Raw genomic sequence first — 25176 nt, forward strand, 5'->3', positions numbered from 1 at the left:
GGCGAAGAATCTGCCGTGAGCAATCTGCTTGAACAAGGTAATCATGCAGCGTTGGAACTCTGTCGTGAGCATCAAAGACCAAATATTACCAAATATTAAGATCACTGACAAACCAAATAATACCTTATTTTTAACAGCTATCTAGAGGATCTGGCTTTTTGACTTGAAGCTGGTTCAAAGAAGACAAATCAAATATACAAATACTAAGATGAAAGCATAATGAAGTAGTTAACTTTTTCTACTTTACCTGATTATAAGATCTACAGCTTCTTGCTCAGTATTTTGCTGCACGAGTAATTATTAGAAAAACAAACCCAATAGTGGAACAAAAGCTAGATAAAGAAACTAGATAATTTACATTGACAGAACTTTACAGAATAACATATAATACAGTGCTTTGTACTTGCATATTAATCCAGAAAACATCCTTTCACCTAAGTGACAATTTTTCCAAAACATCATCATTCACAAAACATCATCATACTTTCAAAGGAGAAGTAATTTACCATGAAACCATACTACCAGACTGTTTGGAATAAGTAATATCAACTTTTAATTTGTATATCATATATAGTTGAAGAAAATACTTTCGTTTAATGGCCTAAATTCAACACAAATTGACAAAGAAAAGTGTTTTTTTTTGTTAATGCAAATATATTTAACCTCCAGCCTTTTCTTTGATACCCAAGAAAGTTCCGGCGACTGCTTAATTACTTTACTCTTTTTTTGTATATATGAACATTTCTGAATTGGATTAGTTTCCATATGATCAATCTCTAAATTACTAAACTGCTGCTAAACAGCATTTAAGCTTTGTTCCTTTCTTCTAACGCTAATATTCGTCGATATTGAGATAGTTTATTTGAATAGCCCAGGTACAGTTAAATCTTATACAGAGCTTAGTTGGTTAACCAGTAAATTATTAACCAGCCGCCGCACTAACGATTCATGATCTTAGCAACTGTGTAAAACAACAGAGGCCCCTTGAGCCCCGACCTTCTCTACCCAAGTGGCCATAGCAATTCCAAAGCGACGAGTAACCTTAGTCGAGCAAGCAGTCTGGAACACCAACCACTAACATATCCTAATAAAAAATCAATTACAACAAGGTTAAACACAGAGAGCGACGTCAAGTTAACGATCAGATAACACCAATAATCCAGATGGATGGTTGTCACAAATTAAAACATCATCATTCACAAAACAGAAGTAGTACTACCAGACGACACGGCATCGAACGAACTCGGAGCAAAGGAACCACTTCCGCAAGGAGAAAGGAGAGGTAAAGATGGTGAGAGTGGGTAGCAGGAGAAGGTAAGGGGAAAGGAAGAGAATAGGAAGCGGGGACGCAGAGAAGGAGGCTGGGCGGATGGGTGGGCAGTCGACGGGAGAGATGACGGACGTAGAAGCGACGGCAAAACCGGGTGCGAGGTGGGCACTAGTGGAGAAGCCAAAAGAGCAACGAGGAGTGAAAGAGTACGCCGAGGGGAGAGCGACCAAGTACGAAGGCAAGGAGAGACGAACCGGGGTGTTAAACCTTAGGGCTTGAAGCTTGAGAGCGCGGCGGATCTTTGAGGAAAAGGGATGGGTTTGGGAGAAGGCCGCTGCGAGGAAAAGAGAGACCGGGGTAGTAGAGGGAGGATGGAGCGGATAGAAAAAAGACTAGTAGTAGGCGGAGGATGGAGAGGATGATGGGAGTGAAGGTGGCACGGAGCAGACGCCGAGGACCGGAGGTAGAGGTAGAAAGGTGAGGATAGCGATGGGCAGAGGTTGAGAGGCAAGAGAGAAGGGATGGGAAGGCCCGGAGGGAGAAGCGGTAGCGGAGGAGGTGATGGTAATGGCAGAGAAGGAGAAGTGGCGGAGAAGGAGAAGAGGAGAGGAGGGGAGGCGAAGAAGGGAGAGGGTTGGTTGGAGGAGTGGGCAGCGTGTGGATGAGAGGAGATTAGTTGGGATTACGAGGTTAGGGAGAGGAGGCAAGAAGAGGAGAAGGCGGCGGTGAGGAAGGAGAAGGCGCTCGTGGAAAGAGGAGAAGGCACTCGTGGAGGTGGAGTGGAAGGAGGAACTCGAGAGGAAGCGTGAGCGGTGGGAGGCGTTGAAGAGAGAGCAAAAGGTGCATTTATTTTAAGTGAGTTTAGGAACATACACAACACTTTAAAAGCGTTTTTAAAAATGTCTTTGACCATAAACAACAACACTAAAGACAACACTTCATTAAAAACCGTTGTCTTTAGTAAAAAGTAAATACCATAGACAACGCTTTTCACTAAAAGCGTTGTAAAACAAAGAACGACAACGTTTTTATTAAAAAGCGTTGTCTATTGGGTGTTGTTGAATGCAAAAATTCTTGTAGTGAATTAGTCCGACATGACGATAAGGTTGAGTGATACTATTCTTGGACTAAGATATTAATTAAATGAGTTGTCAGTAACTCACTTAATTAGTGAACATTCGACATCTTAAACACAGGGAGACTAACACACTCATAATAAGAAGGAGCCCAAAAATGTAATTTGGGATTGGTGCGGTAGTTCAATAATAGTTCTCTAGTGGAATGAATTATTATTAATAAAATTAAGTTGTGTGTTCGGGGCGAACACGGGATGCTTAATTTTATCGGGAGACCAAAACCAATTCCTCCTCTCGGTCCCTATCGTAGCCTCTTATTTATAGAGTACTATACCCACCTATACCCACCTTCATACCCATGTTATAGGGGCCAGCCAAGCTAGCTTGTGGATCAAGCTAGGACCGACCAAGCCTTGGTCTATGGGTGGTCGACCATATTAAATAAAAAAAAATTAATTTTAAAATTTTCTTATGTGAAAGATATAATTTATTGGATAGATTAAAAATTAAAATATCTCTTTTATAAGGTTCTACAGAAGATTAAAGAAAGAGATTAAATCTCTTTCCTTATTTGTAGATTGGAAAAATATTTTATTTTTCTTCTTTGTAAATTATTCACATGTTGAAAAATTAAAATTATAGAGTTTTCTTTTTATTAACCATGAAGGGATTTTAAAGGGAAATTTTATTTTTTAAAATTACCGAAGATAAATAAGGAATTTTAATTGTTGATTGAAAATTACCTTGTTTGCTCTCCATGAGGTGGCCGACCATGATATGATTAATTAGGAAATTTTATTTATTTTTTCTTAATTAATTCATGTCAAGGAAAGTTAAGAAAATTTTATTGTAATTAAATTTCCTTATTTGCCAAAGCCAAGGATTATAAAAGAGAGGGTTTTGGGTGCCTTCAAGGTGAACAACCTTTATTATTTTCTCCCTCTTTTCTTCCTTGGTGTGGCCGGCTCATCCCTTTCTCTTCTCTCCATCCTTGTGGCCGAAACTTCCTTTCCTCTTGGAGATCAAGTGGTGGCCGGATTCTAGCTTGGAGAAGAAGGAGAGAAAGCTTGCATCCCTTGGAGCATTGGTGGTGTTTTCTCTTCATCCTTGGAGGTGCTCTTTGTTGGTTGCTACTCGAAAAACCTAGAGGTTCCTCTGTACAAAAATTTTGTACAAAGGTCTGAACCTTTTCCTAGCTACCATGTGTTCTTTTAAATTAAATTTTGGATCGCCTGCGGAACTTAACACGTTTGATCCAAAACTTAATCTATTCGTTCTTTTAGGTTTTGACTTGGGTCTCCTGCGGAACTTAACACGTTCGACCCAAATCACCTTAAGTTATTAATTCCCTTAAATATTAATTTCCATAATTGGTTCCCAGTACTGACGTGGCGAGGCACATGACCTTCTTGGATATGGGAGCAACCACCACCGACTAGACAAAACCTTTTATAGAAAGGTAATATTTAATTTCCTAAAATAACTTTAGGTTAACGAAAGAGCAATCAAAAAGGAAAGAAAAACAAAAGAACACAACATCGAAAAACATATTCGAAATTCTAGAATCGTAAGCCTCTTGTATTTGGTATTATTTCTATAAATAACTAGCATGATGCGGAAAGGAAAATTACTAGTTATACCTTCTAAAAGACCTCTTGATCTTCACCGTATTCCTCTTCTAACCTCGGACGTTGTGTGGGCAACGATCTTCGAGATGAGAACCACCAAGCACCTTCTTCTTCTTGCAAGTTTCGGCCACCACACCACCAAGCTCCAAGGGATGCAAGAAACAAAACCACCTTTCTCTCCTTCTTCTCCTAGCTAGAACCGCCACCATCAAGAGCTCCAAGAGAGGTTGCACCGGCCATAAGAAGAAGAGAAGAGGAAGACTAGGGGACCACCAAGGAGGAAAAGAGAGGAGAAGAATAATAGAGTTGATCACCCGTGAAGGCACCTCTACCCCCTCTTTTATAATCCTTGGTCTTGACAAATAAGGAAATTTTAATAAAACTTCCTTAATTCTTTTGCCATTAAAAGGAAAATTTATTTAATTAAAAATAATTTTCTTTTCTATTTGTAACCGGCCACCTTAATCCCTTTAATCAAGGAAATTTTAATTCACACAAGAATTAAAACTTCCTAATTTGCTTTCGAAATTTATAAAATTTCTCAAATAATTTTTTCCCTTCATGGTGGTTAATAAAAGGAAATTTAATAAATTAAAATCTTTCTTTTAAACATGTGGATAAAAGAAAGTTATCTCTAAAAATTAAAATCTCTTAATCTACAAATAAGGAAAGATATCAAATCTTTTCTTAATCTTTTAGAAACTAATAAAAGAGAATTATTAATTTTTAAACTTTTTTAAATCATGAACATGGTTAAAAGGAAAGTTTTCTTAAAATTTAAAATCCTCCTTTAATCAACAAATAAGGAAAGATTTCAAATTTTAAACTCTCATTTAAACATGTAGATGATTTACAAATAAGGAAAGTACTAAAAATTAAAACCATCCTTTTAAACTACAAATAAGGAAAGAGATTAATCTCTTCTTAATCTTTTGTAGAAAGCTATAAAAATTTTAATTTTTAAACTCTTTAAAACCATGATATCCACATAAGAAATAATTTTAATAAAAATCTTTTAATATTCTGTAAGCGGCCACCTAAGCTTGGGACCCAAGCTTTGGCCGGCCAACTACAGGTCTTGGCCGGCCCTAGCTTGGGTTCCAAGCTATTGGCCGGCCATTTGATGGGTAAGAAGGTGGGTATGCGGTGGGTATAAATCTCTATATACTAGAGGCTACGAGACGGAGAGGAGGAATTGGTTTTGTCTCGATGAAATTAAGCATCCCGTGTTCACCACTAACACACTTTCATCAATAATAATTCATTCCACTAAAGAACTATTATTGAACTATCGCAATCCCAAATTACATTTTGGGCTCCTTCTTATTATGAGTGTGTTAGTCTCCGTGTTTAAGATAACAATGTCCACTAATTAAGTAAGTTTTGACAACTCACTTAATTAATATCTAGCTCAAGAGTAGTACCACTCAACTTCATTGTCATGTCGGACTAAGTCCACCTGCAGGATTTAACATGACAATCCTTATGAGCTCCTCTTGGGGACATTCTCAACCTAGATCACTAGGACACGGTTTCCTTCTATAATCAACAACACACTATAAGTGATATCATTTCCCAACTTATCGGGCTTATTGATTCATCGAACTAAATCTCACCCATTGATAAATTAAAGAAATAAATATCAAATATATGTGCTTGTTATTATATTAGGATTAAGAGCACACACTTCCATAATAACCGGTTCTTTTCTTAAGTCAGTATAAAAGAAACGACCTCTAATGGTCCTACTCAATACACTCTAAGTGTACTAGTGTAATTATATAGTTAAGATAAACTAATACCTAATTACACTACGACCTTCAAATGGTTTGTTCCTTTCCATCTTGGTCGTGAGCTACTGTTTATAATTTATAAGATACTGATAACATGATCCTCTGTGTGTGACACCACACACCATGTTATCTACAATATAAATTAATTGAACAACTACATTTATCACAAATGTAGACATTTGACCAATGTGATTCTTATTTCTAGATAAATGTTTATACCAAAAGCTAGGCTTTTAGTATACACTCTAACACTCTTGTTGTGGCCGAACCTTGCAAGGAGGAGAAGAAGGTGCTTTGGTGGTTTCTCATCTCGAAAGATCGTTGCCCACACAACGCCTGAGGTTAGAAGATGAATACGGTAGAAGACCTAGAGGTTTTTGCTTGCAAAAGAAAAGGTATACTAGTATTTAATTTCCGCATCATACTAGTTTTATTTCTTTGTAAAGATACCAAATACAAGAGGCATACGATTCTAGTATTTCGAATTTGTTTTCGATGTTGTGTTCTTTTGTTTTTCTTTTCCTTGTGATTTGATTGTTCTTTTTGGTTGACCTAAAGTTATTTAAGGAAATTAAATATTAGCTTTCATTAAAAGGCTTTGTCTAGGCGGTGGTGGTTGTTCCCATATCCAAGAAGGCCATGTGCCTCGCCATGCAGTCCTGGAAGCCAATTTTAGAAATTAATATTTAATGGAATTAATAACCTAGGTGATTTGGATCGAACGTGTTAAGTTCTGCAGGAGATCCAAGTCTAAACCTAAAAGAACAAATAAATTAAACTTTGGATCAAACGTGTTAAGTTCCGTAGGCGATCCAAGTTTAATTTAAAAGAACACATGGTAGCTAGGAAAAGGTTCAGACCTTTGTACAAAATTTTGTACAGTGGAACCGTTATGTCTTGTACATCCAGACCTGCGCTCCAGGTCTGTGTCCAGACCTGTTTACTGTTTACTATTTACTGCTATTCATGACTGGCACTTCCAGATCTGTACGTCAGGTCTGTATCCATACCTGCCTCTATCCGCTGTTATCCATGACTGACACTTCCAGACCTACTAGCCAGTGTACCGACCTGCCTCTGTTTACCGTTATCCTTGGCTTGTACGTCTCGACCTGCACGCCAAGTCTGTATCCAGACCTGTTTACTGTTTACTGCTATTCATGACTGACACTTCCAGACTTGTACGCTAGGTCTATATCCAGATCTGTTTACTGTTTACTGCTATTCATGACTGGCACTTCCAGACCTGTACGCCATGTCTGTATCCAGACCTGTCTCTATCCGCTGTTATCTATGACTGTCATTTCCAGACCTACCAGCCAGGTCTGTTTCCCGACCTACTGTTTACTGTTATCCTTGTCTTTTACGTTCCGACCTGCACGCCAGGTTTGTTTATTCTACGCCCAAAGCCTTCTTTCCTTTACCTTTGACTTAGGGGCTCAATCCTCAAATGTACCTGGCCCATGGGCCCTGTCTCTGACCGCTATCAGGGCTGACCCTTGTCAGATTTATACTCCTATCCCTTGACCGTCCCGTCAGCTGAGACTTTGACCATGACCATGTAATCTTGACTTCTGACCAGCCACGGAGGCTAGACTTTTGACCTTCCTGACCTCCACGTCAGCTTGATTTCGGACCGGACACGGAGACTAAACTTTTGACCTTCCTGACCTCCACGTCAGCTTGATTTCGGGCCGGACACGGAGGCTTGACTTCTGACCTCCCTGACCTCCATGTCAGCTTGACTTCTGACCTTCTTGTGGTCTTGACTCACCACCACATCATCTTACTGATCCCACGAACATGCGCCGTATCACCGACCAACCATACATAGGAGGGCAGGAAAATGAACAAGAAGGCCCACATATTTGTGCAATCGTATATGGGGTCGTACTCCAAATGAAAGGTTGGATGGCTAAGGCTCGATCAAGTATTCTTTCGATCGTCCTTTGGGGCGGCATGACATGAATAGTTAGCGGTCGGATACACGAAGTGTTATAGTGCCTCTGCCCTTTACGCATGACCAACCTTTAGATTGACTGCCCCTGAATTAAGGTACCTAAGTATTGGGCTAGAGGATAGACCCCCTTCAAGAGTGATATTTTAACTGCTACTTCTCTTTAACTTAGGCCATCACCTCACTTTAACTTAGACTTTTCATATAAACTTAGGATCTACTTTTAACACCTCATATCAAACATCATAATTATATTATTCTTTGAAACACAAGACATATGATAAAGATATTCTTTAAATGCCGCATCCTAGAGATAAAATTATAAATAAATTCATCCTCTTATAAATACATAAGTTAGATGATTTTTTTTTTTGAACATTTCATAACTTTAAACGATATAAATTAGAATGTAATTAATTTTGATATTTTAACCGATATTTAAACCGTTTTTATTGATATTAAAATAATTTTAATTAAAATTAGCAGTTTTGAGTATGATGAGCATTATTAGTCTATTATAATAACGTTAGAATAAAATTATTTTAAAAATAAATAAATAAATAAATTTATCTTCATTTTATTGTTTTGTCAATTAATTATTTCATCTAATGGTGTCTACTATTCCGAGCGTCAAAACACCAGTGTAAAAACTGAGAAGAATACCAAAAATATTCAAAAAATTATGTAATACCAACTTAATAAATTCAAGAAAACATATTTTTTTAAATGAACTAAAATAAAAACTAGAATATATAAATATAAAATAAAATAAAAAAATCTACCCAAAAAAATCCAGTAAGGATGTACCAGCGGTGGTAAAGAGATGATTTATCCGTCCTAATATATATATATATTAATTCATCTTAATCGTCTCTGAATTAATAGGGAAGAGATAAATAATAGATGATTCTAAATGTTAGATAATTAAATAATATACTAGTGCTACCTCGTGTACAATATTATGAGAATGTCCTTTAAGACGGATTAATCGGGGCAGAGACTAAATATAGTCACCTTTTACTACTATTACGAGAATGTCCTTGGAATAAAATTAGACTTGTATTTATCTTCCTCTACCTTCTTAGCACATGAATGACTAAAGTATTGATTCTGGGATGGATTGATGGAGATATTGAGGACGAATATATTTATTTTTTATCATCATGTGATAAAAAGATGATTCGTTCGCTCTAGCACCTCTGCCAATTCGTCTTTAGACCAACACGGAAAAGGTAAATTACGGATGACTACTAGTCATTAGTGCAAATGACCAAGATATGAGAAAGATTATGCTTGATCATACAAAATTTTGATCCCAAAATTTCATATGACAACATCTTATATTTTAACTATCGTACCATCCCGAGAAAACTATCTTTTGTCATCATGGATAACTAAAGTGATGGGTAACTGCTACAATTCGTGTTCCCATTGGAGGGTATTTTGGGTGTTTCACGTCAAGGACAACGGATACAAACCAAGGTCTTCAATTTCCAATTTCCAAGGCCGCGTCTTCCCACCTCTGCCACTTGATTCCTTTTGCCCTTCTTTTCCACTTCCTTCCTCCGCCGTGGCCTCTCGTCGTTCTGCCCTTGGTCACTCTTCCCGATCACTCGATCACGCGCAGGAGCTTGGTTGGGAGACGGGAGTAAGAGGAGGAAGAAGCATTCGAAGATTCCCTTTTTTGGTCGTTTTCCATCAGGTTGCTTCGCTCATAGACCGTCGAACAGGCGCCTGAGGTACAAGTTCTCTTCCAAAGATTGTTCCAGCTGTGACACGATAGTATCTGATGGCGAGCGTGGCTAGCGAGTGATAAGAGAGAAGGCCAGCTCGCATTTGAGGTTGGTTTTCTGGTGAGTGTCCCTGACTCGGTCCCGGAATCCGTCGATAGTTCGCTATATCCTCAATCTCGATCATAAGTTCTGTTTTGGGTGAAAATAGTGTAAAAATCAATTTTTTTTCTCTCGTTGCTCTAACATTTGCCCTCTTTTGTCGAATAATATTTCTCTCTCTTTTTGTTCGCAGAGATCTGAGCGCGTTTTAGCTTTCACGCCTTTTACTGTAGTTTGAACTGCTAATACATTATGGTTACTGACATCTGCGCTTCCTTTGACCTAAAGTTGATCCTGTGCATGCATCTCTACGAGATGTGCAGACAAAAAAACATACACATACGCAGACACAATTGTTTAGTTAGAAATTAGAATACACATGATACTTAAACATGATAGAATATAGTGGTTGAAGGAGGTTGGAAGCTGTGTGAGCTCAATAGAAGGTGAGTGGAAGTGCAGTGTCCTATTTAAAATGTTGTGCATCAAGCATCAGCTTTAGCTTTGGCAGCCACGATCATGTTCTCTTCTCTGATCTGTAGGTCTGTCTTTCCTCTTCACCTCTGAAAGCATTTGTCCATTTGTTCCATGGGCAAATGCTTAGTACCTATAAATTCTTATGTAACACGTGACGCTGGCCTTGCTGTGCCGTGGGCGGGTCCTTCTCGGGGAATACTCATGCTCTGTTCTCTGTGGAGCTATCTTAAAAATAGTAACATTCCTTAGTTGATATTAATTGAAGCTTAAGAATAAGGAACAGTGGATACTTTAGAGAGTTCATCACTGTACTTTAGACATTGGAGTGAGACCTTACTTAAACTTGTCTTGTTATCAAATAAATACACTCAGTTTAGTTTTGGATCTTCTTGTCCTAAATTTCAGTCAGTCTTTACTTTTGTTTATGAACTTTGTCTAATTCCATGGATTCCTATTTTCTCTTAACAGTGTCCCAACTCGTACATTGTATAATTAACTAATCTCATATATTAGGCTTGTTTAGACACATATAGTTATTTCCATATTGTTTTCAAGATATTTCTCTGTTTTTTGAATCTTAAGAATGTGGTGGAACCTCTCCTTGGATTTGCACACCCCAATGCCTCTATTATTATAAGTGGTCATTACTCAACTACTTATCCCCCATCAGATGCAACTAGTGCAACATATCCCGGATTATCTTCCGTAACATTTCAGTGAATCAGTGCTTCCTCATAAAAGACTAAAGTGAAGAAAAAGTGATATTGATTCATGGACTACACATGGAAGAGGAACTTCCTCTTTTTTTTTTCTTTTTGTATTTTACTCTGTCTATTTTGCCATAGTAAGCACACTATGGGGCCTTCCTGACTACACTAAAATATTCGAGTGTTTGCAAGCTGTAATACCAATTCTATTACTCCGACAATGGAGTATGGAGTTCAATCAGCAGCTCACCGCTGCCTTATTCTAGATTCCTCTTCCACCTAATGCTGCATAAGCCAAAGCCTCTGTCCCAATAATTTTTTTCTGTTTATTCATCAGCTGGACTTTTTAGATTTGCCCCACCACGGGAACATGATCAGTGTTCATCGATTACGAGAATCTGATGTCCTATTGTAGTATTAATTTAATGTCATCCTCTTTAATTCAATTTTTTTCGTTCTTCGTGCTTCGGTAAATTAATTATCAGGCTGTTTGCTCTTTCTCTACAAAGTAGAACAGGAAGTAGTCTACGGATGCCCCCTAAAAAGACCACCTTTTGAAAAGCATTGTTCTTCTCTTGCGATCTTGCTCTAATATCTTTGGACTTCCTGCGTTGCATGTTCAAATCTTGAAACAGAGAGCTATGGAGTACACCCAACGGGCACCACAGCCAAAGCTGGGAACTTTAGCTCGTGCATTCAACAAAATTCTTCGCCTCCGCCGCTCCTTCACTAGCTCTGCCAGTGATGCTCCCAGTGAAGACTCTTGCTCAGTGCACAAGCTCAAGCTGTCCCAAACCTTCAGTGACTTCCCCACCATCATCTCCGAAGGCGGAAGTGATTTCTACAAGGTTGAGTATGAGAAGCCACGGCAGAAGTTCTCTTCCAAAGACAGACAGACCACGGAGTCCCTTCTGGCTCACCTCTTCGCCAGCATCTCCGCCATCAAAGCGGCTTACGCGCAGCTCCAAATGGCGCAATTGCCCTATCAACCGAACTTGATACAGTCTTCAGATCTAACAATCGTTTCTGAGTTCAGACGTGTCTCGGAGCTGAAGCACTCCTACTTCCGGGACCAGTTGGCCATTCCCCGTACCGTGTCTGATTCTAGCTCAGATCTCGTTGCTCAGATCGAGGAGCAATGGAATCTAATCAAGGCTTATCCAATCACAAAGGCTAAGCTGGAGTCTGATCTCGAGCTCAAGGATTCTGAGATCCTTTCCCTGCAGGCCAAGCTACTTGAATCTAAGAAAAGGAATCAAATTTTGGATTCGAACCTTCACCCGGGCAGGTCGCTCTCGCCCCTCGATGGACTACATCCCTCCGGCTTAACCCCAAACCATTTTCTTACTGCTCTTCGATTCGCCATCAATTCAATCAGATCCTTTGTCAAAGAATTGGTGAAGCAAATGGAGTCAGCAAGGTGGGACCTTGACGCCGCTGCTAGCGCAATTCAACCCGGTGTGCTCCGCCGAGGCCGCACCCACCGGAGCTTAGCCTTCCAGTCCTACATTTGTCAGCAAATATTCTCCGACTTCCACCATAAAAGCTACAACCTTGATGGCTTGGAAGACCGAACGATGTGGTGTCAAAGACGGTTCTTCGACGAATTCATAGAGCTCAGACACATTGTACCGCTTCAGAAGATATGGCAGCACCCAGCAGCTGCGAAATTTCTCAGGGCGAAGTTCCTGTCTCTGGTGCACCCGAAAATGGAATCATCATTCTTCGGTAATCTTAACCACAGGGACGCTGTGAGCTCCGGCCGTTGCTTCCCAAACACGGCGTTCTTCACTGGGTTTGCAGAAATGGCGATGCGAGTGTGGTTCCTCCACTGCATTTTCTTCTCCTTTGAGGACAGTTCCATCTTTCAGGCCAGGAAAGGGAGCCGGTTCTCTGAAGTCTACATGGAAAGCGTATGGGAAGTCAATGAGGACGATGATCACGTCATTTCCGCCGCTGCTGATGAGCACGCTTCTACCGCCGTCGGGTTCACTGTCGTCCCTGGGTTCAGGGTCGGCCAGACGGTGGTCCAGTGCCAGGTCTACCTCGCATGAGCAACATGCATATGACGTTCGACAGCTCTGATTTCATCGATCCGATGGCACCTTGTGGAATTGAGAAATTGAAAGATATCGCGCGGCAGCAATGTATAGGGTAGAAAAGCAGCTCAGCATACTGCCTTAAGTTTATCTTTAAGCTTATGCATTAGAACTTATAATGACAGATTAATTAGATGTTAATTATGTTGGTTAACTACTTTTGGAATAAATTATATTAGAACAAATGGCCCTTGTGATGCCAATGCATCGCTAGAAGGTATTTTTATCCTCAAAAATAAAAATTATTATTATTTTATCATCCAAAATAAACTTAACATTTTTTCTTTAAATTAGCATTAGGGATGTAATCGAGCCGAGCCGAACTCTTGAATGTTTGAGATTGGTTCGTTATAATCGAGCCGAGCTCGAGCTTTATTTAATGAATATATTTATGGCTCACGAGTTTATTCGAGTTTTTATCGAGCCTAAACGAGTTTAATAAATATAAATTATAAATTTAAATATTCATTAAAAAAATTAAATTATATATTTTTAAAAAATTATAATATTCTGGTTAAAATTTATAATTTTATTCTAATAAATAAATTTAATATATTTATCTATGTTTTTCATTAGTAAAGTGTAAAATCTATAAATTCAATATCAAAACTATTATTTTTTTATTCAAAAGTTGATTTATGAGTTTAACGAACATATTCATGAGCTAACGAGTCGAATATTGTGAAGCTTAAACTTGGTTTGTTTACCTTAACGAGCCTCATTAAATGAACTTTTATCGAATCGAGTTTTGAATAATTCACGAGCGGCTTGGTTCATTTACATCCCTAATTAGCTTATCTGTATATGAACTTCTCCTTTGTTTATCAAGTAAATTCCAATGCCAATGTTTTGGCCATTTATTTTAGGTAGATTTTTTAGTACATTTATTTTTTTATCTGAAATTATGCACTTCATTTGTTTCAGACGTACCTTCTTTACATAAAAGGAATTCCTCTAATTAAATCTTTCATTTTTGTCAAACTGAAACCTTATTAAGATCTGTGAGAGGGAGATTTGCAAAATAAAACTATTGAAGGTTAATATGGGCAACTTCTTTTTCTCTGTTCAAATCTTTCATTTTTATCCTTTTAAAACACAATAGGGTCTAAATTTAATCATTTTTTGTCAAACTAAAACCTTATTAAGATTTGTTTTCAGGGAGATTTGCAAAATAAAACTATTGAAGGTTAATATGAACTTCTTTTGAGGATTCCATTGAGTACTGAGTTAGGGTCACAGGCAAGGGCGAGCCATATGTCTATAAAAGCGTACTTGGGTTTTAGTTTGGATTCATCCAAGACCATTTTATTTTATTTTATTTTTTATATGCAACTGTTTATCATATCCGTTTTAAATTCTTAAATCAAATTTTGCTATCAACTTGGGATGTTTGTTTTCATTAAATTTTTTTTTAACCCGAATAGATTATAATTTCTGACCGCGCCACTTGTCATAGGACAATCCCCATACTACATAAAACCAATGAATATCTTAAGACATGAGCATGCAAACAATTGACCATATATTAGAAGTTTAGTGGTACAAGTGCGTATCAAATATACATAGTTCCTTTAAATTTTATCGTACGTCTAAAATTTTTTTAATGAACGCAATTAAACTTCAGTAGATTCATTCAGCTTACACACTCGCTATCAATTTTGATTCTTAGCTCGGTTCCTTCAGCTCACTTGAATTTGTGCCTAAGAAAAATGGAGACAAATGAGCAAATCCTATAAAACTAAAATTGAAGACCAATAAATATCAAACATTACATTACACGGTTAAAGAAATATAGACATTTTAGGCCGTATAAATTCTGATATATAGTTATATACAGCAATATAAAAAAGAAGTGCAACACTACTTAGGTATTTACAGTTGCTTCATGCATTTTCAGAAATGATGGTTAATCTGTACATTTTCAAACGCCATTTTATGCACACAACTAAAGAATAAGGACTTGGAGGGAGGTTGAACAAGCAGAGGCAGTATTAAGTGAGGAGGTTCCCGGAAGAAACTCTATCTGGAAACGTGATTTCTCCAAATCTCGATTGGGCTAACTTTCCAGCTTAATGAATAGCTCAGAAAGGGCACGGTAGAGAATAGCTGCAGCTGGGGGCCTTGGCATCGACCCAAGAAGTATCTTGGATGCTTTGATAGGTGCGCCGTAGAAACGTGAGTTTTCGGATACACGAGTAGTGACCATGCTCCCATTGAGTGCACAACCAACAAATGCACCTGCAATGAGAAGGACGCAATAATATGCTAGAACAGCAAATAGTGTTTCAACAGAATGAATCCTTCCTGAGTGCAGAATAAGAGCAAAAGAAATGCGAGTACATTTCCAACATCTTTTTGTAATTTTTCTCCTCTACTACCTTATCTCCATGTAAACACAACAACAAGAATTGAACAACACTAAATATCTATATTCAGATCATGATGACAACAATAAAAATCTATATTTAGTTCGTGATAATAAAGCGTGCATTTTATACTATATTGCCTCTATCATTAGAAAACAGTATTACATACTGCCTTAAAATATTTGTAAATGACTTACTTCTAGAAAGAAATGTTTTTAGTTTCCCCGTGATGAACTAGGGAGAACAAGTTTACTGAATTACCATTTTTGTAACTTGTAAGTGGTTACCTTCACAGACGATGGGTAAATGCTCAAGCTTTTGCATAAGGGGGGAAAAAGCAGGACTTAGAAAGCCCCAAAACATTGTCCTATAAATCCAGTTTTCTCTCAGTGTTGCATGTCTGGTGCAATTGCTTTGTCTAATTAAGAAAAACATTTCAAAACTAAATCTAGGCAACCAGATTAGTAATTCAACACCTTGCCTGAGCAATAAGCTTGAGATTAAGTTGTTCAGAAGCAAACAAGTTAAATAAAGCATAATTCATATTCTATATTTCAATAGACATTTGAACTTCATTTGACATTATATCTGCTTCAGTGATTATGTCTTAATCTGATATGTAAGCAGATGGATATTTGGATGAAACGCACCTTTACTGCAGCTGTATGTATAACAAGCAGCGATACCGCCATCACCTGCACGTATGTCAGCCTCTGCAGCCCGTCCAAAAATTCCAGCAGCTGCACTCAATCCTGCACCAATGGACAAATGCCCATTGCTGCTAAAGGTTTTGATGGCAGCTTCATTCCTCAATACAATTATGTAGTCAGTGAGCTCGCCTCCAGCCTGTTAAAAAAAATTCAATCATTTGCTGTGTTTTCTTTTCTTTTTTCTAACAGATAATATATAAGAAACAAAATTCTTGTAAAAGAAATAAGCTAACCTGGGCCCCCCATCCAATACCAAATGAAGAAATGGCCGAGGGTGGAGACCAAGTGCCATCTTCTCTTCGAGAGAGCACAAGCCCAGTCCCAACTTTGTAAGTAACCATTATACCAACATTGACAACAGTTAGGATTGCAAGGCCTTTTGCTTGCTTCAAAATAACATCTGGGATTAACTTCTCAGGTTTCAGCAAACCAACCTAAAAATAATTACAGCACTGTCTAAGCTTCCATTGAACAATCGGTACTGGCTTACCATTATGCAGAAACTCTCTTTGGTATGTAATTCCAACCAACAATAACAAATAATTTTTCAAAAAGTGTATTCATAGGAGCAAATGCAATAAAAAAATAATAATTAAAAACGTTAAAAATATCTATTATCCACAAAATGACTAATATCCCACGAAAAAGCATATTTATCAATAAAAAATTTATACTTTCACATAGATAAAATGTCAATCAGACAATGCATAACACATAAATATACCAAACTGTTGGAAAAATGTGAATGGAGAGAGGAGAATAGGGAGTTGTTTCGTGTCTGATCCCGTGTTTAGCACACAACTCAACGAATGGTGACACATATTCACCGTCTCGGTTACTTCGAACCACCTTAATTTTCCTATTAAGTTAATTTTCAACCTTACTCTTACAAAGAATAAATTTCTCTGTAACTTCATCCTTACTTTGAAGAAAATACACATAATCGTATTTTGTGTAATCATTTATAAAAATAATGAAGTACTTATTCTCACCACGTGTCGGGGTACCTTTAAGGTCGCACATGGCAGTGTGATTTAGGCCGAGTAGTTCAGTGTTTCTTTCAAAGTGTTGAAAGGATGATTTTGCCAATTTTGCTTCAACACAAGTCTCATACTTGTGTTCCGGGTCAAAGTGAAATGTAGGTATGCTTTGCATGTTACTTAATCTACGTAAGACAACGTAATTAACATATCATAGTTTACCATGCCACAAACTAAAAGACTTATATACACATAAGAGCTTTCGACTTTATTTATTTTAGGCCGAATAACCATTACATTAAGCTTAAACAACTCATCATTTACATAGTCTTTTCCTATAAACAAACCATGTTTGGACAGCACAACCCTATCCGACTCAAACACATTCTAGAACCCATGCTTGTAGAGAAGCGATTTGGATACTAGATTCTTTCGAATCTCTAGAACATACAACACCTTATTCAGAGTCAACTCCTTGATTGAGATCATCTTCAGCACCACTTTCCCTTGACCCTTAATGTCTAAGGTTGCTGACTTGTCCCCATCTTTAACTTTTTCAAAGTTGTGGAGTAGCTCCTTGTTACAGCAAACATGTCTAGTGACATTGGTATCGATCCACTATTGTCGCGAGTTGGAACCTATCAGGTTCACTTCAGAGACCATGGCACAGAAGTCTATGTCTAGTTCCTCATTCAGATTGACTTCCTGCTTCTTTTATTTTCTACACTCCGAAGCTTTGTGACCAACTCAATTACAGTTGTAGCATTTCCCAGAGAAATTTTCTTAAAACTATCTCTTCTGGGTGTCATTTTGAAAGATTTAGGGTTCTTTCGTTTGAAGTTTTAACCATGCTCGACCATATTGGCTTTTACAATAACCTAAGAGAACAATTTCCTCTCGGAATTCTTATTGTCTTCCTCAATTCGAAGTCTTACAACGAGTTCTACATTCATCTCCTTCCGTTTATGCTTCAGGTAATTCTTGAAGCCCTTCATGTTGGTGCAATCGACATCCAAGGTTTTAATGTTCGAAAAATATGTTTAATGGAGCTTGATCAAGGGAAGTCCTAGTCGCGACTAGACAAGGATGGAAAGTCTACCAAGTGACTAGTCTTAACTGTGGTTAGGCAAGGGAAGTCCGAGTTGCGGATAGACAAGAAAAATCTCGACAGATCGTGAAAGCCAGGCAGAAGGATTCGATAGGTCTGGAAGACCCGATATCGAATCCCTCGTGGGCTGATCCAATGTTGAATCTTGGTAAGTGAAGCCAGGTGGAGAAAACCCTAGAGGGAGGTAACTCTAGGTACTGGTGAGTGAAACTAGATAGAGAAAATTCTAGGAGAAGGTAACCTTATGTAACAAGAAGTCGTAGAGGAGTGAATTCCAAGCAAAGTTGATCGCATGGTTTCCGGTCGACCGCGGACGGACGACCGGAGCAGCGAATCTTTATAAATCTAAGTTTAATTTTACAATAGTGTTTTGTATTACTATTATTGCTAGTGGCTAATGTAGTGTTGCATGAAAAGTCTTGGTGGATCAGAGATCAAACACTGAGCAGAGAAAGTCCAATCAATCTGGAGGATCAATGTTTGACAAGTAGGTTGAGGTAAGCAACTGGAGTGGAGCGACGGTGAGATCGTGTTCCGGAAAGGAACAACTTTAGATTGTTGATCCAACTGAAGAAACTGGGAAGGTTTCCAAGTTGAGATCAAGACAGTTTTATTGTCAATTACTACTCATGCATCATATATTACTGTCCTAACTTTGTTTTACAGCAATATTTGTTTAACTTTATTTTGTAGGAATATTTGTTTAACTCTGTTTTGTAGGAATCGGTCTGATCGGTCGACCAATCCATGGAGGAACTCAGTTGATTCAGACCAGAGATTAGATCACGCCAAAGCAAACATGGAAGTCATGTCGATTGGTTGACCAAACCTAGGGATCGGTTGACCGAACAATTAATGCATTAATGGAGAATTAATGACGAATCTCGATGAACAGGGAAACTCCTCTGTTCGGTCGATCAAAAAGGTGATCGGTCGATCGAACAATAAATGCTCATAAATGCGCAAAGATCAGATCTCAACGAAAAAGGAAAGCAAGGGGTTCAGTCGATCGATAGGAGGATCAGTCGACCGAACGGATTTTCGATTGACCGAACTTGGCTTATAAAAGGACTTCGAGATCTGTTCCGAAGATACAACTCTCTGAACATTCCTCTGTCGCATTCTACTCATGACTCTACTATTCTGCGCTACAACACCATGTGCAAGTTGCTACGCTGAGAAGTGTAGACTCGCTTAATCATCTACTCTTTATTAGTATATTTTATTTGTAGCTTACATTCTTACAAGAAGATAGTAGTGTGTTACTATCATTCTTTTATTGTACGAATTGCTTCTTTCCGAAGATTTCAAGAAGGAAGAATTATAGTGAATTGCCTAACGATGTGATCAAGGATCGCGGGTTTTGAAGTAGAAGTCGACATAGGATTCGAACCAAGTAATTACCTGAGTCACTTGTCTTTCTTTTGTTATCTTATTTTCCACTGTCTTACTTTGATATTTGTTTTACGAATTGATACGAAAAGAAAAGATTTTAACGAGCGATATTCATCCCCCCTCTATCGCTTCATTTCGATCCATCACTTCTAGTTGGAAGGCAGTTTCTCAATGATTATTGTCACCTGAGTGAATCTCTTGCAAGATCACTTAAAGCTCATGGATGTGGCTAACTACTAACTTGGAGTCAACCATCTTGTAGCTCAGGAAGCGGCCAACAATGAACTTTTTGACCCCAGCTTCCTCCAATTTGTATTTTTTTGTCTAGGGACTCCCACAACTCCTTTGTCATTTTCTTCTTACAATCAGTGTTCTAAATGGCAATCGAGGCGGCCGCCTAAGCAGGAGGCGGGCATCAACTGCGCTGCCTCAAGTTGAGATGGTGCTTTAGGCAGTAACTCACCTTTTTCCGCCACCGCCACCGCCACCGCCACGCCTAAAGTTACAGCTGCTGCCGTTTTGCCACCGCGACATGTCCGGATGCATGGCTTGGGTCCGACGATGAGTTCGGATGCGTGGCGCGAGCCCGAACATGTCGTCTGGGCCCGCGGCGCATCTAGATGCGTTGCGCAAGCCCGGAAGTGTCGCTCGGGCCCAATGATAGGCCTCGACACGTTGCTTAGGCCAGTGACGCATCCGAACTCATCGGACAGTCCCGACGATGTGTCAAACTCGTTGCCCGACTGAAATAGAGTACACGAGTAAGATGTAAGTTAAAGTTTAATTAAATTACTTTATGTTAATAATGTTAATCAATTCCTAACTATGATTGAGATAATTTAAATAGACTTAATTAAAATCTAATAAAATTATCCTATTAATTTAATATATATAATTATATAATTATATTTTTTTAATTTTTAAATATTTAGATTAAATATTTAATTTTTAATTAATATATTTGATTAAAAGTAAATACTATAAAGAATAATGATTATTTATAATATTATGTATAAAAAAAAGTAAAAAAATATTCAACCACCTAGGCACTGCTGCCTAGGCGGCCGAGACAGTAGGCGGTTAATGACTGTCCGCCACTGCCTCAGTTTGCCGCCATTTATAACACTGCTCATAATACACAACGTATAGCGAATCAGCAAGACTGTTGAGGATGTAGTTTCGACATAGGAACTCAGACTCCTTCCATTTATCGACTGCAATGATAATTCATATCATTTACATCCTTAGCAAAATTGGGAAGTTCCTTAGCCAAGTTCACCGTGGTCAGGTAGAAGAACATCTTTTGCTATCACTGCTTGAAATTCAACCTGGTGCACTTCTCTCTCTGGCCTCCCTATAATTGAAATATTTCCAATTGGGGCGGAGGAGGTCGGCACATGTTGAGCATATTGCATCTCAACATCTTTTGCCGCTATCTCAACAGCACAAATCTGTTTTAAGATTGTTTGACCTTTATCCATAATCTGTTAGAAGGATAGTACTTACTTATCTGTTAAGATTGCTTGAGCTAATAATCTCAAGCTGTTGGCTTGGCTGAGTAGGCCGATCGCCAACTTTGTCCAAAGCTGCCCAAGTCTGAGTGGGAATTTGATGAATCGCCGGTTCATCTAGTTGTCGAGTGCTCAAAGTCGATGAAGTTGATGCCGAAGGCTTGAGACGGACACTGAACAAACCGGAGCCTGAGTACGAGTTGCGGGAGAAGCGTCGGCCGAGGAACAAAGACGCCGAGTCCTCTCTTTAAAACAGATTCGTCCCCTCTGGTGGTGCTAAGAGGTCACGCTTGGACGTCTATTTCCAGGATAAAATGACAACGACACAACCTTGCTTCTTTTGCACGAAGAAGTTTTGGCCACTTCTTTCGAGCTTTGTTTTTTTTTTCATGCTTGCTTATGCTCCTTTATAAAGGAGTGCCCATTCTCTTGGTCCGATTAACATGCAAATGCATGTGTCACCAACAACCACATGTGGGCTTCAACTTGCAAGACATGTGGCATGTTTGGTGGCATGCATGGAAAGCCTTTGGAATGACAAGTGGCAAGTGGTGTGCATGCACAAGCACATATGGCATGCTCGTGCAAGGCCATGTGGCATACACATGCAACATGCAACAAACCGCGGTCGGGATAAATGTATCCACGTGAATTAGTCCGACATTGTCACGAGTCTCTTTCTTGTTTGCTCACATGTCATTGCATAAGCATGCCACATGGCCTTGCATAAGCATGTGATGTGTGGTTGTGCATGCACACCATTTACCACTTGACATTCCAATGGCTTTGCATGCATGCCACCAAACATGGCACATGTGTTGCAAGTTGAAGCCCACATGTGGTTGTTGGTGACACATGCATTTGCATGCTAATCGGACCAAGAGAATGACATTCCTTTATAAAGGAGTATAAGCAAGCATGAAAAAAAAACAAAGTTTAAAAGAAGTGAGCAAAACTTCTTCGTGCAAAAGAAGCAAGGTTGTGTCATGATCTCGCCGTTTTATCATGGGAAACAAACGTTCAAGCGTGACCTCTTAGCACTACCAAAGGGGACGAATCTATATTAAGGAGAGGACTCGGCGTCTTTGTTCCTCGGGCGACGCTTCTCACTCAACTCGGACTTAGGTTCCGGGTTTGTTCAGCGTCCGTCTCGAGCCTTCGACATCAGCTTATCATCTCGTTGCACTCGCCAACTCGCCAACCAGACAAACTAGCAATTCATCAAATTCCCTTTCCCACTCAGACTTGGGCAGCTCTAGACGAAGTTGGTGATCAACCTACTCAGCTAAGCCGACAACTTGAGATTATTAGCTCAAGTCATCTTAACAGATAAATAAGTACCGTCCCTATGGTAGATTGTGGATAAAGGTCCAACACAAACAATATTACACATGTTGCATGTAGAACACATATGTTGTATGCAACTATATAAGGCTTTTATGCGCTGCATGCAGCCCAAGAAATGGCTTGTAAGACCATGATCATAGATATCAGTCTAAAAAAAGGAAGATGCTGATAACTTGAGGTTGATAAAATTCCATCAAACATGTACGGATTGGTTAGTAAAAGAAAGCATAAGGTATAGGTATGATTCATACACAAGTCGCACAATGTTGGTTAACCTTTGAAATACAATAAGCCTTAAAAGGAATATTAATTCAAGCCTAAATTGGAAAACACTATGATGATAAAAAAGCCTAACTTGAGAAAATAAACAATAGGGAAATCCAACAACTTATGTAGTTAACCTGCACTTGATCGGTTCCATTATTTAAAATATCAAATTAAGCCGATGAAAATTCAATTGCTAGATGTTGGTAGTAGCATCACTAACGAGTTAAATAGTATGAAGAAATCTTACAGGTAAATCACAACATAGAAAATGGCAAATCTACTTGAATTCCGTACCATTAGGATATACAATTTAAATTATCACGCCAATCTATTTCCATTGGGAAAAAGGGCTTACCTTACAATAAGAGTGAACTATATTTGCTCCTTTGTAAATCTCATACTCCATAGTCCGACCCCATGGAAAATTCAACCATGATCGCAAGGTACTGAGGTCAGTCATGTCATGGGTTGGAAGCTGGGAGGCGTGGCTGATTTGATTCATTAAATAAGGTTGCACAGACTCCAATCGCACACAGCAAACATCACACACTCGTTGTGGGTTTGCATCTCTGAACTTTCGAGGTAGCAAGCTTCTTCCTTTCGAGCAATCATTGCAAAATATGCCACCACAAAATCGGCAATGATGCCTTGAGCACATAATTGGGTGAAACCTTATGTTGCAGAGCATGCAAGCTGCAGCAGCACTGTCAGATAACCACTTTGGTGGCTCTGTTTCCAGAATCTCAATACTGTTCCCAAAGTTAGCCTCCGCCAGAGTGTTGGCCATCTCTTTCCAAGTTTCTTCTAAGATATCTGTTGATATCCAAGACATTCTATGGCTTAGTAGATTACCTGAACTTAGGGCACTTACTTTGCCTCGTGCCACGAGAAACATCTCAGAAACCACATCCCACATGGTCATCTCCTTATCTTCTCCTAAAAATTGGTCCCAATTGAATTCTTCCTCAGGAAAGTACCCACCATTAGCACCAAATCCACAACTCCATTCATCAGGGTCACTTTCTAGCATGGGAGGGACAGACACAGGTATCCAAAATCCAGTATCTTCATAAAGTGGAGAATCATAATAGAAATATTTGCCTGACTTCTGTTCTACTGTGTCTTCATTGGTGTCTATTCTGTGATTAAAAGATTGGACCAATTCTGAAGTGCTAGATTTTTCACTCTGAGGAGCAGATATATCATTGTTGCCTCTTATAAGTGGAGAATTATCATAGAAATATTTATTTGATTTCCATTCGCCTGTCTCTTCACTAGTGTCAATTCTGTGGTGAGGAGATTGAACCAACTCTGAAGTGCAAGATTTTTCAGCCTTAAGCGAAGAGAAATCGTTGTTGCTTCCCTCCATTCGATTAGATACCTGTTCAAAATTTTCAGAACTTAATAGAAAGAACCAACAGCAGAGAAAACAGCTCTCCAACTATGTAAATTCATGCAGAGAAGCCATGATGCTCTAATAACAGAAATAAAGCCCAAAAAATATTGCCTCCAGTTTTCAAGTACTTGATGATCCTTATAAAGCATTTAAAGGCACGGCCTTCTCAAGTCCCGAGTATTGTGTATGATTTCAGTGCAACGCAAATAACTAATTGATGATGAAATATCATAAAATAATTCGAAATTTATACAACAGGATGATACATAAAGAAAACATTTGAATAAATAACTCCTAAGCAGAGTTTTCTGGAATCAACACATATTAGACCATATAATATATTCTCAACAGGAAAATTTGTGTTCAAGTAAGAGTAAACAGATACGAACGTCAGCAAGGGAAAGCAAAGCCTTACAAAATTGATCTTTCTATGAATATAATATAATTACTCAAAAGATCCTGTTTACACATGCATCTTTCCTGAATTCACAAAATCCAAACCGAAAAATTAGAACTTGAAAATGTCCTTTTGTTTCTTTACTGCCAAAAGATATGATGAATTGTAAAAACGAACACAGAATGAATCTAAAAAAGGACGAACCTCAGACAACGAAGACGAAAAATCCTCCATCCCTGGTTGACTCACACGGGAGATCCTATGACCGATGGCTTCTGACGACTCCAGAGGTTGGGATGGCCCCGTTTCCTCGACTCCAACTGCAGGGTAAAGATTAGGAGTCCCGATCATAGCGAATCGATTAGGCGATTGAAGCTGCCAAAAAGAAATCCACGATGGACAGAAGAAGATTAAGGATGAACTAGTAGGAATTAGCGAACAAGGGAGGGAGAAGAGGAGTCAGAGATGAGAAGGTAAAATGTTACCCTAAAGAAACAAGAGAAGACCTAACGAGGGCAGCCGTAGGAGAAACCGGTTTCACGACTACCGCAGATGCATTGTCACAACGCGGTATAAGTAACGTAGGAAAATATGGTTTGCATAATGTACGGTAACTGTACCGGCAGTGATCTGACTCTTCCCGACCCCAAGCTGCCCTGACGTAATCGCGGAAATGACGTGTTAACTCGGAGTTGCCGGTTCTATTGAACCAGTAATTTTTGGACCAGACAATGAGGATTATACAGAAAAATTCTATTTTTAAAAACCATTTCTGGAAATATATCTAAAAAAAAACTGAAAGATATGCATCGTTATTAATGTATGGTAAAAATCTAAAGCAAATTAATAAAATAGCGATA

The 25176-nt window shown here is 38.7% G+C and overlaps 2 protein-coding genes across 2 annotated transcripts; one reads left to right on the plus strand and one right to left on the minus strand.

The window, feature by feature from the left end:
- Positions 1-9232: 9232 nt before the first annotated feature.
- On the plus strand, positions 9233-13024 carry LOC122020558 (protein GRAVITROPIC IN THE LIGHT 1-like). Its single transcript, XM_042578538.1, has 2 exons — positions 9233-9577; positions 11376-13024. Exon 2 carries the CDS (start codon positions 11382-11384, stop codon positions 12792-12794), a length of 1413 nt encoding a protein of 470 aa, XP_042434472.1. The 5' UTR covers positions 9233-9577; positions 11376-11381; the 3' UTR covers positions 12795-13024.
- A 1596-nt stretch (positions 13025-14620) lies between these two features.
- LOC122020569 lies at positions 14621-24880 on the minus strand. Its single transcript, XM_042578547.1, has 6 exons — positions 24802-24880; positions 24521-24691; positions 22879-23904; positions 16149-16349; positions 15856-16051; positions 14621-15077 (listed from the first exon to the last, which is right to left on the minus strand). The coding sequence occupies exons 2-6, from the start codon at positions 24665-24667 to the stop codon at positions 14896-14898; spliced, it is 1752 nt and encodes a 583-aa protein (XP_042434481.1). The 5' UTR covers positions 24668-24691; positions 24802-24880; the 3' UTR covers positions 14621-14895.
- Positions 24881-25176: the final 296 nt, after the last annotated feature.

This window comes from Zingiber officinale, chromosome 1A (genome assembly GCF_018446385.1).
Source record: "Zingiber officinale cultivar Zhangliang chromosome 1A, Zo_v1.1, whole genome shotgun sequence".
Classification (NCBI taxonomy): Eukaryota; Viridiplantae; Streptophyta; class Magnoliopsida; order Zingiberales; family Zingiberaceae; genus Zingiber; species Zingiber officinale.

What these genes read in the sequence shown, in the direction of transcription:
- LOC122020558 (XM_042578538.1), top strand. Translation starts at nt 11,382, where the DNA reads ATGGAGTACACCCAACGGGCACCACAGCCAAAGCTGGGAACTTTAGCT.
- LOC122020569 (XM_042578547.1), bottom strand. Translation starts at nt 24,667, where the DNA reads ATGATCGGGACTCCTAATCTTTACCCTGCAGTTGGAGTCGAGGAAACG. An exon ending in TTTCGTCTTCGTTGTCTGAG is followed by an intron (nt 23,905 to 24,520) that starts GTTCGTCCTTTT and finishes AATTTTGAACAG; the next exon opens with GTATCTAATCGAATGGAGGG. An exon ending in TAGTTCACTCTTATTGTAAG is followed by an intron (nt 16,350 to 22,878) that starts GTAAGCCCTTTT and finishes AATTATTTTTAG; the next exon opens with GTTGGTTTGCTGAAACCTGA.